The sequence below is a fragment of the Silurus meridionalis genome, chromosome 9 (assembly GCF_014805685.1).
Source record: "Silurus meridionalis isolate SWU-2019-XX chromosome 9, ASM1480568v1, whole genome shotgun sequence".
Classification (NCBI taxonomy): domain Eukaryota; kingdom Metazoa; phylum Chordata; class Actinopteri; order Siluriformes; family Siluridae; genus Silurus; species Silurus meridionalis.
The window spans coordinates 15,659,636-15,673,632 of NC_060892.1; the positions used below are offsets into that span (position 1 = coordinate 15,659,636).

The following is a 13,997-nucleotide window of genomic DNA, read 5'->3' on the forward strand; positions in this document are numbered from 1 at the left end:
GCATAAGGAGGTGAGCTGAGTTGGTTAGGATAGTGACAGGGCTAACAGCAAAAAAATGCTGACATGGAAATGAGCATGTCAGCTGTTTGGCCTGCCCATTCATACTTACTTTTTAATGTGTGTGTGTGTGTGTGTGTGTGTGTGTGTGTGTGTGTGTGTGAGAGAGAGAGAGAGAGAGAGAGAGAGAGAGAGAGAGAGAGAGAGAGAGTGTGTGTGTGTGTTTGTGTGTGTGTGTGTGTGTGTGTGTGTGCGTGTGTGTGTGTGTGTGTGTGTGTGTGTGTGTGTGTTTGGGGATTTCAGGAATAGTGACCTGACTAACACAATGGACGCTACTAGCAAGTTGAGGCTCATATTTAATGATGATGTGTACTCTCTCCTCATACTTTTCTGTTTTCTGTGTGTGGCTGTGACACAGAGAAAGTATACTCCTACTTTACACCCAGGCAAAAGTCAAAACTTTTAAACCTTTCCTGTAAACACTGTAACTCCTTGAGCTTTTTACGTGTTAAAAACTGCTATCTACTCTTCAGTTATGGTGACATCCTGTTCTTTCAGGAAAAGAAATATAATGACAAATCTCCCTGTTTTGCTTGCATCGTGGTCCATGCCAGTTCAGTTACATGTCACCCTCAGAAAATAGTGCTCTTTTCAAGGCAAACGTTCATATCACAATTTCTTTCAAACAAAATACTCTTTTCAAACGAGAATAATCCTATAAGTAAATTAAGGCAGAAGTGCATTTAGATTATGTCAAATAACTCAAAAATAAAAAAGCCATACAACTCACCTAGTGCTGGAGCCAAGGAAGCCATACTAGGATCCAGGTGAAATCCTCCTATTAAGAATTGGGCATCGGCTCCAGTAGGATCCATCTTCAGGCCTGGAGGCAGGCTCATGTTTTGGGTCAGGTAGTATTGGTAAAGCTCTGCCTCAGAGGGGGAGTGCATAGCGCCCAGACCTAGACGGCCATGTTGCATCTGGGTGACATTCTGCTGAAGCAGCATCATGTTGTGCATGTGCTTCTCACTAGTCATATGGATGCGTAGGTTGCGAGCCACATTGGTCTCGTAGTCACACACCTCGCAGCGCCAAGTGGGTTTGCTTTTGGGCTTGGTGGGTGAAGGAGCTCCACAAGGACCAGCTATGTGAGTGGACGACTGTGCCGGATGATGGTGGTGGCTTGGGTGGTGACTGCTGGCCTGGGTTGCCGATGGAACAGACACCACGCCACCAGGTGTATGCCCAAACACCTGCTCATTGGCTGTGGGGATAGAGCCTCCATTCTGCAGGGTCTGCATATTGTTGAGATGCTTATCTGACTGCATATGGATGCTCAGATTGCCCTTTGTGGTGGTGGAGTAATTGCAAACTTCACAACGAAAGGGTTTGTAGCCACAGGTGTAGCTCTCACCCCGAGCCAGACGTGGATGACTCTGTCCACTGCTGCAGTACACACAGGAGTTCCCAGAGTCTGGGTGCTTCTCCTTCATGTGGGCCTCCAGGGTTTGCTGGTACTTGTAATGCCAGTTGCACTTGGGACACTTCAGTGTCTTGCAAGAGTTGCGTGAATGCATCATCGTCATATGGCCACCCAGCGAGCGTGAGGAGCCCAGGACAGTGTCACATTTAGGGCACTCAACTCCATTTCCTCCACTTGCCCCAGCCCCATGGTTCTGGGTGCACTCTCCCACCCCAGTAATGTCACAGGTTCCTGCATGCTGGGAATTGAGGTGGGAGTGTGGTGAAGGATGAAGGTGGTGGTGATGGTGGTGGAGGTGGTGCAGGTGAGCACCACTGTCATCATCTCCCTCTGCCAGGCATTCATTTGGTTCAGGAGCTGTGGCACTATCTCGATTGGCACTTTCATCAGCAGCAGTGTTGGAGGCAAGAGGGGAGGAAGTCCCTGCTGAGGAGCATGCGGCTCCATCCTCCTCACCTCCTCTTCTGGTGGCTGCTGCCATTGCCATGGGGACAGTGGGCCCCTGGCAGTTAAAGCTCAGTGGGATCTCTGAAGACCTCCCTCCACCATCTACAGCCATTCCCTCTTCTGATCCCCTGACAGAAGAAGAGCACATGGAAGCTGGGACTTTTCTGTTAAGTGTGGGGCTGGCTGCAGAGGGACAGGCAGAAGGCTGAAGAGCGCTACTAGGCATTAATAAAGGAGATTTGGAAATACTTTGGTTTGAGACAGCTGGTTCCCCGACCTGTCCACCACCACTGCTGCTACTGCCACCACAGGCCAATGCAGTGCCGTCGTCCCCCATGTCATCCTCCTCTTCTTCTAAAAGAAGTTCCTCCTCTTCCTCAGAAGCCACCTCATCACCATGAATTAGAGTTTTGCTTTCATAGGGCTCCATGTCCCTATTTTCCCTTCTCTGAGATCCCTCTTTCCCCACAGGCCCCTCTGTTCTCCCTCTCTGAGCCTTGGGCAGGGTAATGGAGTCTTTGGCAGGACCTGGGGTTGAGGTAAGAGACGGTATCTTGGGACTTCCAAGGCCTCCCAGGGTGAGTAGGGCTTGTTGCTGAAGACCAGAATCAGAGTCTTTGTTAAGGAGTCTTTCACCTTCTCCACTATTGCTCCCCGACTCTAAATGGACTCCACTGAATGTGCCAAAGAAGCTCTGGCCTGAGTTCATGGGCACTAAGTTGGGTGGTGAAGGACAGCTTTTGTTTTTTGGTTCCAGGAAGCTAATTAGGGGCTCTTTGTCTTTACCAATGCCCTGTATAATGGCAGATGCATGCTTGTGGCCCAAAATCCTACGCTCATCCTCACACAAGGTCATACGATGATCATGGACAGCGTGAGTAGCAAAGGAACGAGCATAACCAAAGGACAGTTTGCAGAGAAAACACATGAGAATGGGCTTGCCTTTACCATAAAGGGCTAGCCCATCAAATTTAGAGAAATCCACATTGTTAGGAACATCTTTGGATACACATGATTTCTTGGCAGACCCATCGCTGTTTAGATAATCCTTGTTGCTTTTGTGCCGCACGTCAAAAACGCGGAAACTGTGCAGTACAGGACTGTGGCCTGCTGGGGTTGAGGTATTGGGGAAACCTTGGTCTGAGGAGCCAAACCACTTTCCAAAAGATGAGGCTATGTGGAACGTGTTGATGATCTGAGGGTAAACTGATGAGGAGGTTCCAGGAGCTTCACCTTGTTTAACACTGCCAGAGAGAAAATTTGATGGAAGCAAGGTCGATGTCATGCCTCCATCACTTTGGATCAGCTGGCTTAGGCTTTCCACAATGTAAGCTGAGCCATCAGGCTGGTAGACAATTTCGCCAGCTAGGTTTTCCACATCACTGGTCTCCTCTTCCTCCTCTTCCTCTCCTTCTTCACTCCCACTTTCCATAGCATCCCTCCGCTGGATGGGCTGTTGCCGCATGAGAGTGGGCATGCCCCCTCCTACTGGAGCTATAGGAATGCCGGGGAAGGGCTGCAAACTTGGAAAACAGTTGTCAATCTCCATATCGTCCAAGTCATCCAAGTCTTCGTCGTCCTCTCCACAGCTCCCTGCTTCCTGCTCCTCCTTCAACCCTTCTCGTCTAGGGTGTAGTTGGCTGCTGGTGGAGCTGTCACTAGCAGCCTGGGAAGGGGCCCGTGTTTGCTGCTGCTGCTGTTTCTGTTCTCTCACAACCTCACGAGTCGTGCTGGGACTCTGAAGCTGAGCTGAGAGAGACAGGGGATCCAAGGAAGAGGGGTGGTTGCTGGGAGTGACCTGTGCACTAGAGCGATCGTTCCAGGGTTGAGGAGGATGCTGCTGAGGCTGCTGGGAGGTGGTTGAGGAGCTGAGCCCATCGTCTGTCCCAGAAACCACGGGAGACTCACAGCTTTCCATGCTGATGCCTACATGAGGCGTTCATCGCATCCAAGCCTGAATAGAGAACACAGAAGAAGAAAGATATAATTAAAAAATGCTGAATTAAGGAGAATTATAAGCCATGTAAACCGAGAAAACTAAAGAAATGACTCCTTTCATGCTTCTAGCTCCAGTTTTTGAAAACTAAAAATTCAGTGACATTCAGTTACAAAGAGACTTGATAAACTGAAAATGCTATGTATAGAGCTGTGAACAGTCTTGATGTATAGTGCATTAGTTGAGAGACAAAAGCGCAAGATCTAATAGTGGAAAATGACAGAGTGCTCATTACGGTAGATTAGGTACTTAAATACAATACCTCAGACATGCATTAATAAGCCAGCTCAGATGGCTCTTCCTGTCATATCAGCAAGTTACCATCTTTTATCTTCATCTTCCAAACAACACTCAGAGTCTACCATATTCAAGATTCCCACATACATCCGGTTTTAATTAACGCTCAGTCTGAGAAACAGTAACAGAATAACTTAATGGATAAAGAAGCTCCATTGTGCTGCTAATTAGACACAGTAAAACCAACCATCAGCACATGATCCATCTCCCACACCCAAAGAGAGTGAGCTAAGATTTATCAGCCAAAATGGTAAAGAACTGAGAAAAGAAGCCCAAAATCAGCAAAAAAAAACCTTGCACAACTGTTATATGTGAGTAAGTGTTTATTAAATATTCAAATGCTATGTTAAAATATGTCTACCTCTTAACACTGAATGTGAATGTAAAATAAATAGATAAAATAAAATAAAATAAAATCAACAATATAGTAATGTTAAAAACATGAGAACATGTAGGATAAATCCACTCACTCAAATTCAAAATGCAAAAAGTTTGGTGTTTGTTACAAGTATAACTGCAAAAACACATACTAAGAGGAAACGACTTAATAATATATATATATATATATATATATATATATATATATATATATATATATATATATATATATATATATATATATATTCTAGCATGCCAGTCTATATAAATGAAAAAAGAACGCAAGTAAAAGACAATAAATTTGGTGACCTCGGCTGGCCTAAAACTCCAGATGCAGCTGTGTTTTGATCTGGCATGCAATAAGCTGGTTTAAACACTCCAGCAATCCTCTGTCTCTTCCATAACAAATGGGAGCTGCACACTCAGGGGGCTTGGGTTTGCCCGGAGCGCAATAGAGGCTCAAGAGCCACAGGCCGCAATTTAGAGAGGGCCGGGGACATGAAATGATAGCAAGAGATAGTGCTAAGCTAATAATTTTATTAAAGGGATAGAGGCAGCATTGATTAAAGGGGGCAACCAGACTAAAACCAATAAATCTGGCATGCCCTTTGACCCCCCTATGCTGAATATTACATGAGTAAACTTTCCTGAAAGCATGCTAACCGTCAAGTCCTGCCTGATTAGCACATTTGCTGCATGCACTTGATTTATTTACTTATTTACTTAGGGATGCAAATTTCAGCGCTGATCAGACACTGTGTCTGCAGCCACATCCACCCCCCCCCCTCCATACATATTAAACAACACTGGGCTTGGCTAAGGAGATTGATAATGTCTGACTCCCTCTTCATGAATATCTGATGAAAACGTACTCCCCCTCGTCACCCACCACTACCTTCTAGCGCCACCACCACAGTACAAGAGATATGCATAAGACACACACATGCACAATATCCTGTAGTTTTTCCCCAATGAAATGTAATTGTTGTGTTTATATTTGGTCATTTTTATATATATCCCACCCCTCCCCTAACTTAACTAGATCATCCCTGTCAGACAGTTTAAACATTTCCAATGCCAGCCATCTTTAAAAAACAAAACTAATACATTTCTGTACTATTATACATTAAACCCATTTCAACAGGTGAACCTGCTTGAAACTGTCCATCACCAACAAAGTCCAACCTGCACATCAACCTCTTACATCAACCAGAATTGGACGTTAAAATGAAGACGGTCTAATTTAATAATTTGTACAATGTGCAAAAGTATTGTCTGGAGTCTGCCAGTCGCAGATAGGTGCTCCAGTATATAATGCTGTTTGCCCTTTCAGGTTCTGCTTGCTCTGTGACACCTGTTTAAAGCAGTGGAAGCTTTAAATCTCCAGAGAGCCCGGGCAGATGTGCATCACACTTAGGCAATTCTCCTGGCTGTACACACTGTACAGTAGCATCTGAACAAGAATTATAGAATTATGAATTATAGTCATTCCAGAGCATTCCAAACTGCCATACCTTCGCATTATGATTATTCTGTAGATCATTCTTGTGCTAATAAAATTGACTTGAAGACACATTCTTATATGTACCCCATTCTCTCTCTATTCAGTACAAAGGATTCCCAAACAAATCTGAAAGCACTAAAGGTGATTAGCAGAAGAAACAAGTTTTGGGTACAATGATTTGCTCAGGGAGACACTTTAAACCTGTGATAAGCAGAAACATAGCAAACTTTGCTCTTAAAGAATCAAAACAGGCTACATTATAGACAATACAGTAAGATTTGTGAGAATATCCAGTACAGCTATCAAGGATTGCGTCAGGGCGTATTTGGTCTATCAGGTCCTCAAAGAAAGCATAAAAATTTAACTTTTCAGATCTCTGAATGTCCCTTGTCTGGCCTAGTGAACAGATAAAGCCTTTGCCAAATAAAAGCCCAGAACCTAATGAACACTGTCAGAGAGTGGGTCTGGTTGTCATTTGGAGAGGATGGAAAATGAGATAAGTTTTTATTTATGGGACCTTTCATTAGGCGGGATTTACTGGCTGAGTGAGAGGCGAATTAAAGGCTAAGCAGCCATCTGATTATAAGCATGCTCATTCACCTGCCTAGGGTCTGAGCCTCCAGGGGCCGAGCCCTGGCACCCTCCACGCTCTCCTGGGGAATTAACACACGCCCGGCCCCAGCTGGAAACCACTTACAGGGTGCAGCCCTAACTCTCCGCCCCATCCTTCCCTTAGCAGCTGTCCCACGGCTTCTGTTTCAGCATGCTTGCTCCAGTGCACTACTTTCCAGTGGTCTGCGGCAGAGCTCGTGCCCAGATCTAGCCATCACACCGGCTAGCCACAGCAGAGTTAGGGTGCTTATTGTAAAATCAATGTCATGAATGCTAAGAAAGTTACAGGAAAACGTGCAAAGGAAAGGCTTCTACCAATAAAGCAAGTGAGGCTTTTGATGTTGCTCTAGAGACGTGTTCAATGGTAGAGCAAGCGCAGCAGTCCTGCATGGTCTGCTAAACCCAAACCAATTAATGGCACATGTAAGTAAAAATATAGCTGCATCGATAACCCTGTCCTCTCTACTGATTAAAAAGAATGCCTTGATCCCAGGTTTTTACTTCTGACCTGTTATGTTAAATATCTCTGTATTGAAGATACAGAAAGAAGATTGTCTTGGGCTTTTGGTTCGGTACACACGTGTACCAAATGCAATCCTTTTTACGTGCTGAACAAAGTTCCCTCAGGAACGTATTAAGTGGCAGGCCACAAGTTTGTTTAGTCTCCGCCTCGGAGCAAATTTTTTTATTATTATTATTAAACTTGAAAACATACAAAACAATGCCAGTGGTATAAAAAAAGAAACTAGAGTTAGCGCAGTGTCACTGTGGCCACTCACTCACTCACTCACTCACTCACTCACTCACTCACTCACTCACTCCATACCGGAAATTAATTTTTTCTTTTTCATGCATGAAAACGCTTTTGCGTTTCATTTTCAGCTTCAAGAAATTTGCTTCAAAGAAGAAAATCCTAACAATTCCGCATATCAAGGTAGTGAATAAATGAAGGATGGAAAAAATGAAGACATTTGTCAAAGAATGCTGAAATAAGTACCGGTAGATCAGTTAAGTAGATCATATCTTTAGAAAATTAAATATTAAAAACAACACACACACACACACACACACACACACACACACACACACACACACCTGTATTACCCAAATGGGGACTAACAAATATAAAATATTACATTTTATTTTTCTATTTATGTAATTGTATTTAATCAATTTAATTTGTGCTCATTTATTTGATTACTCAATTCAATTAATATAATAAAAAAGTGTATTGCATTAATTTGATTGATTCTATTTAATTTTTCTATAAAATATTAAAAAATATTATTTTATAGAATTGTAAAAAAAATGTAAACGGTTCAAATGTTAAACACAAATGGCAATAATAATAATAATAATTGAATTAATAAAAAAAAGTTAATAAAAAATGACAAGCAATATTATGTTTCGAATTTCTCCCTCTAACTGTACCGAAATTGAACCGAACCATAAATTTTGTGTACCGTTACACCCACACACACACATATATATATATATATATATATATATATATATATATATATATATATATATATATATATATATATATGCTTAAATCTGTGTATGTGTGTGTGTGTGTGTGAAGCGGACTGTAAGACCACACTTCCCCTAGTACACACTTAATAACCGCTCTTCTTAAATCCAGCTATTTCTTCAGGAATGAGCTCAAAAACAGCCTAATTGCTAAACGACTGCGAGAGAACACGCTTATAATTCATCTGCAATGTGGCTAGTGCTGGGGCTTTACGCAATAAAATCCACTCAATATCCAGATCATTAATATGAGGTAAACAGAGTACACTGAACTGAACTGTTCCTTCCTTCCTCCAGCCTCGTCTTTCTCCTTGAGTGTTTAATGTAGACGCAGGAAAGCTTCGTTGCTGCCGCTGCCGCCGCTGCTTCAGGAGGGAAAAAAGTCACCTCAGGTCGATGGCACTCAGGCTGTAAACACGGTTTCCCGTAAAATCAATGATCTTCAGTTCTAGCTATCAGTCTGAGCTACAGAAATAGCAGTGGCTGTGACGAGGCTGGCGCTGGGGCGAGGTGGAGGGAGGGAGAGGAGAGGTGTGGAGAGGAGAGGAAAGGAGCGTGCCTGCGAGTACATTAGGGATGAGATAGCACAGCTATGTGCAGAATGCTGCTGCTTCTACAGATATCACATCACTAAGTGCACACTCACACTGACCAAAGGTGTCTCTGTGAAGGCAGACTACATTTCCCATAGTGCACCTGGCATACAAGGAAGAGGCATGCTTTCTGCATTCTGCATGCGTTTGATCAAATTCGATTTCAAACGTTACTCATTGTTTGGACATGTGCAGAGGAGGGACATGGGGTACATCGGTAGGAGAATGCTGAGGATGGAGCCACCAGGAAGGAGGGAAAGAGGAAGGCCAAGGAGGAGGTTTATGGATGTGGTGAGGGAAAAATGCAGGTAGTTGTGTTGAAAGAGGCAGATGTAGATGAAGATTTCGAACGCTACTCCTCCATGACCCTGTGTAACAGGCAAACTTGAAATGTGTAAATTGCTTTCAAACTCTGACATTGTGACTTTTTATTATTTAAATTTTGTTCATCATAATCATGTATGTGTGATTCATTTTGAAAACAAAACATGGGGAGGCCTACAAAAGCACTTTTGTGCCAATGTAGCACTTTGACACTGCACTAGCTTCTTGATAACAAGAGATGGATTCCACGCCTTTTGCCGCCACGTGGGGGCGTTTTTAAAAGCAGCCGAAGGGGGGATTTACACGTTGCGGCAGAGTGTCTCCTCACTTTTGGAGAGTGTGATAGAAACAGCCTCTTTGGTGTAATTAGAAGCAGTTAATTAGCTGTGGGTTAATTACTCAGATTGAGAGAATGCGAGATAGAGAAAGAAAGCAGGAGCTGGTAGGGTGGCGAGGCACGAGGAAAGCGGCGAGCGCTCAGCAGGAAGCTCCTCGTCTCCTGCCAATTAGCAAGCAGCATGGGGGGCCTGGCGGAGGAGCAAGGTTGGGGAGTACAAATGAGGCACGAGCTCGAATTAGCTCCCTCACAGCCTGCAGAATTAACATCATACTCAACATCCGCCATTTAAAAACGCATTCCATTACTGATTCACAGTGTTGTTTTTCCTGCTAAGCGATGCTGTTTGCCTAAAAGCAACTTTCCTTTTTTTACATGCACAAACAGTGACCTTGGTGAGTATTAAGCTTAAAAAGGCATGTCACAAAAAAGTAAAAAAAAAACAAAAAAAACCATCTCACATTAGCCTCTCTACTTTCATCATTCATTTAGATAAATGATTTCTACACGAAGCGTTCCTGGGATAAACGTATTGATGTATAATCAGAGATGGGCAATCAGGCTGGAGTGCATGCAGAGCATTCACAGCATGCGCCTGGACACAGCAGGAGACTGGACAAGTGTGTGGCTGACTATGTGTGTGTGTGTGTGTGTGTGTGTGTGTGTCTGTGTGTATGTGATATGTTTCTGTGTTGAGGCAACATTAAAACCAGGATGTAACATCTATTGGCCGGTTATATGACATCACAATAAAATGGAGCACAGAGAAAATTGACGTCCATGCCACGCATCCCATCAACGCTAATTACACGTGGAAATCTAATATTGAAGAATACTGGTGTAAAACAGTGGATCTGATTTGGCACACGTCCTAATCCGGGTCATTGTATACCCTGAGCATCTGTGATGTTGACTGATGAGTAATGTTTTAAAAGAGCGCTTTGGTAACAGTGAGGATGTCAGTAGTGATTCAGGGCTGAGTATATGGTAACATCAAAAGAATATCGGTGCCATACAACGTTTCCATCCAACATAAGAACAGGGCGAGGAATTTGATCCCATTTTGTCATTCGGAACATGGAAGTGTATTTCAAAAGCTCCTGGGATTACATTAGTCGCTAAAGTTTTTCAGGGAAGGGTGCCCAAAAACAAAAAAAATTTATGTTACATTGCTTAAAACTGATTTGGATTTTGGAGAGAGAGGTCAGAGGTCAAATAACCACTCTTGAAGACTGTAGTGGGCAGAATAACATCACAGAACCCGTATGTAACTTACTAGTTATTTCTTTGCACCTTTGTTAAAAGTTTAGCAGGTGTGTGTGTGTGTGTGTGTGTGTTGTGCATGTTCTATGGATGAGCTTACGCATTCATTAATTGAAATATCTTATCTATTAATAGCTCAGGAAAGTGTCTCTTGAGAGATAACGTGAGAAATATGCAGACTGCAGAGATTGCTTCGCCATGTGTTTTGTGTTATGTTTTTCTTTTCTTTTCTTTTCTTTTTTTTTTTCTTTTTATCCAGTGATGGTAGTCCGGGTCAGCCTCAGTTGACTTGTAAACAAAGGACATCAAATAAAACAAAGGGAGATTCAGAGTTTCTTTTCACATAATCTCTATAATGACAGGAAAAAATAATAATAGGAAAAAATAGAAATTTACTCTGCAGTGAAGTTTAGAATGCACGTTAATTTCTGCCTCTCTCTCTCTCTCTCTCTCTCTCTCTCTCTCTCTCTCTCTCTCTCGCTGATGCTCTCTTACTCTCCATCCCTAGCTACTCTGCAGTTAAGGCAAGCCAACCGCAAACACTGTTGTTAAAATGATCAATACCATTGAAATATTAAACCTTAAGAAGCCGCATTATTGATTGCAAGGCCGATGATAAAACTGTTTATTATCATAATCGCTAAAGCTTCATGTGGGCGTTCTGGAGAGGGACTTGTGGAGCTGTGCCCCGTGCCACCGGCTGGATTTCCTCTGCGCCTCTACTCCCTCTCTCTTGCTCTCTCTCTCAATCCAAACTCTATGTTCCTCCTAGAACAACTTTTCACACCCAGGCTATTTTCTTTCTTTTTTTTTTTATTTTTTTACAACCATGGATCTCTGCACAAAGTCCAAAAAAGGATGAGTACATGGATAAAAAGATCTTGCTCGGGAATCAGGGATGGGCAGGCTTAATCAGAAAAAAACTCCTTCAACACTCCCCTTTATTTATTTCTTTTTTTAATAATCAGAAAAACAAATACCTCAGTAATGACCAAGTCTGCACCTGGTAAAACACAGCCAAGAGGAGTACGAGCACCTGGAATTAGCCGAATTATCCAGGAAGCATGTTCTTAAAGGAGCAGGTACCTGTTATAACCTTTAAAAAAAAAAAAACCTGTGTCCTCAGGCGAATACTAACACATTGTGAGAATGTAGGTGTGGGCATGTCATAACACAAAAGAGGACAAGTTTAACAGTTGACTTAAGAGGACATGGCAAAGAATACAGAATGCACAGCCAGTCCATTAAACTTGTGGCGACGAGTCTGTCGGAAGAGTCGGGAATTAGGAAAAAACACCTGTAAAGGCGTTTCAGTGCCACTCATGGCACAGAGGGGAAGCTGTTTTGTCGAGCTGCAGAAAAGCTGCGAAATCGTTTTTCTGTTAAACGGTTTTGTTTAGCGTTTAAACCTGAACGCAAAGATAAGATCCCTCACAAAGATTCTGGAACTATAGCATATATTTCTCGCAAAAAAATGTACATCACTCTCCAAACATTTTTTTTTTTTACTAGGTGGCTCATTAGCATACACAGATGAATGATAATCCTTTCTGAATCCAGAAACAGAAATAAAACAGAGCAAAATTCCAGTACAAAGGTGTTATGAAACACTCCTGCTATCATAGCACTTAATCACCACACAGTGAATATAAAAATGCTAGCTGGACAGCTTACTTTTTGTGTGTGTCCCGACAACAGAACACATCTCATATCTAAAAAAAAAATTTTTTTAATGTCGCACAACCATGATGTATTCAAAACATTAGCCCACAACTTTGTTTAGTCTGTTTTGCTTGACTAGCAAACTTACTCGCTAGGTAGTATTGTTACATTAGCTACCACTTTTTTAGCTTACTCGCTTAACATCTTTTACTAATTTTACTACTAACTAATGATTTGTCCACCCGGTATCCACATGCAAACAAGTCTATATGCGAAAACATTTTGCGCAATAATTTTTTTTTATTGCAGGAAGAAATTATGTCGCGAAGGCGAAGGCACGAAACGCGATGGTGACCCAGGCACGGATTTATCATTCTTGTGCACAGATATACTGGATAAATGATTAGTGACTTTCCTTTGAAGACTGTTGTCTTTTCACTCTACACCAGACATTTGCTAAAGTCATTAATGACAAAGACTTTAGAGGGGGAGGGGCAAAAAGGGTGAAAATCTTTCTGGTACACAAATACTTCTTTTTATGAGCCCTGGCCTGAATTCCTCCCTGCTTAGTTGAAACCCTTATCCTGGGAAAGAACTGTGCAGTGCTTTAAAAGATAAACCTCAAGGGACGACTTCTGCTTTCTGCCGCTCCCTTTCCGCCTGCTTTAAAGAATTACGAAGCGTTAATAAAGGAAAGGGAATGATGTGAAGTGAGGAGGAGAACAGGAAAGCAAGCACAGGGCATTGATGGTCTTTAAAAAAAAGGGAAACAAATTAAAATGGGAATGGAGTGACGTCCAAAATTAGCTGTTGCCTATTGTTTTAAAGTAGGAGTACTGCTGAGAAGAATTAAAGAGATATTGAAGGGATTCCTATTGATGCAACAGATTCTTAATGCCTGGCTATTCTTGTACACCAGTGGAGAGCGTCTCCAATTAGGAAGGTGTGCTCACACTTCCTGACAGGCTATTTCTGTGGTGGTGTATGCCAGCCTAGCCAGGCTCCTTTCGCTATGAGAACATAAACATGAAAGGACCTGACAGCTATAATGACTCCGCTCATATCAATTATTTTCCAAATTCGCAGAAGCAAATTATAAACCTAATCTTTTTCTTTTTTCTTTCCAAACTAAATGTATATCAAGCAGGACAGGCCTGAGAAAAGAGCAGATTCATTTACAATTTACCGTTTACAATTCGAGCTTTGACAACTATAAAAATCACAGAATGACTCTTATGTGGAGGAAAATGATGTGCAGGTTCTGAACCAGTGGTTGTTGTGAGGTCTTGAGCCGAGATGTAACTGGCAAGGTGACGTGCAATTTCTCCCCAAACTGTCAACAACGGAAGAGATGAAGGAAAAACTGGAAAAAAAAAAACAACTCAAAGAGAAAACAAGTTGTTAAGAGTCTAACAAGGTGGCCCAGAGGGCAATGGTGAAAGATGCTTGGGTGCTGGGTGTAAGAGGACAAGTAAAACATCAAGCGCCCTTTCTGACTGCAAGCATGTCAGGACCCGTGTTAAGGAAACCTAATGCAGTTTAAGAGAGGAAGAAAAAAAACACATTTCAAG

At 42.5% G+C, this 13,997-nt stretch overlaps 1 protein-coding gene across 8 annotated transcripts in view; it reads right to left on the minus strand.

Moving 5' to 3' along the window:
- The window catches only part of zfhx3b (zinc finger homeobox 3b), a 237,870-nt gene that overhangs the window by 87,758 nt on the left and 136,115 nt on the right, over window positions 1-13,997 (minus strand). For 6 of the 8 annotated variants that reach the window (XM_046856876.1, XM_046856881.1, XM_046856883.1 and 3 more), the window contains one exon: window positions 788-3,881. In XM_046856876.1, coding sequence (XP_046712832.1) covers window positions 788-3,845 — 3,058 coding nt within the window. In that variant the 5' untranslated portion in view covers window positions 3,846-3,881. Of the gene's footprint in view, window positions 1-787; window positions 3,882-8,525; window positions 8,592-11,744; window positions 11,764-13,997 lie in introns of those variants that run through there. The other 2 variants (XM_046856880.1, XM_046856879.1) reach the window with 2 other exon arrangements.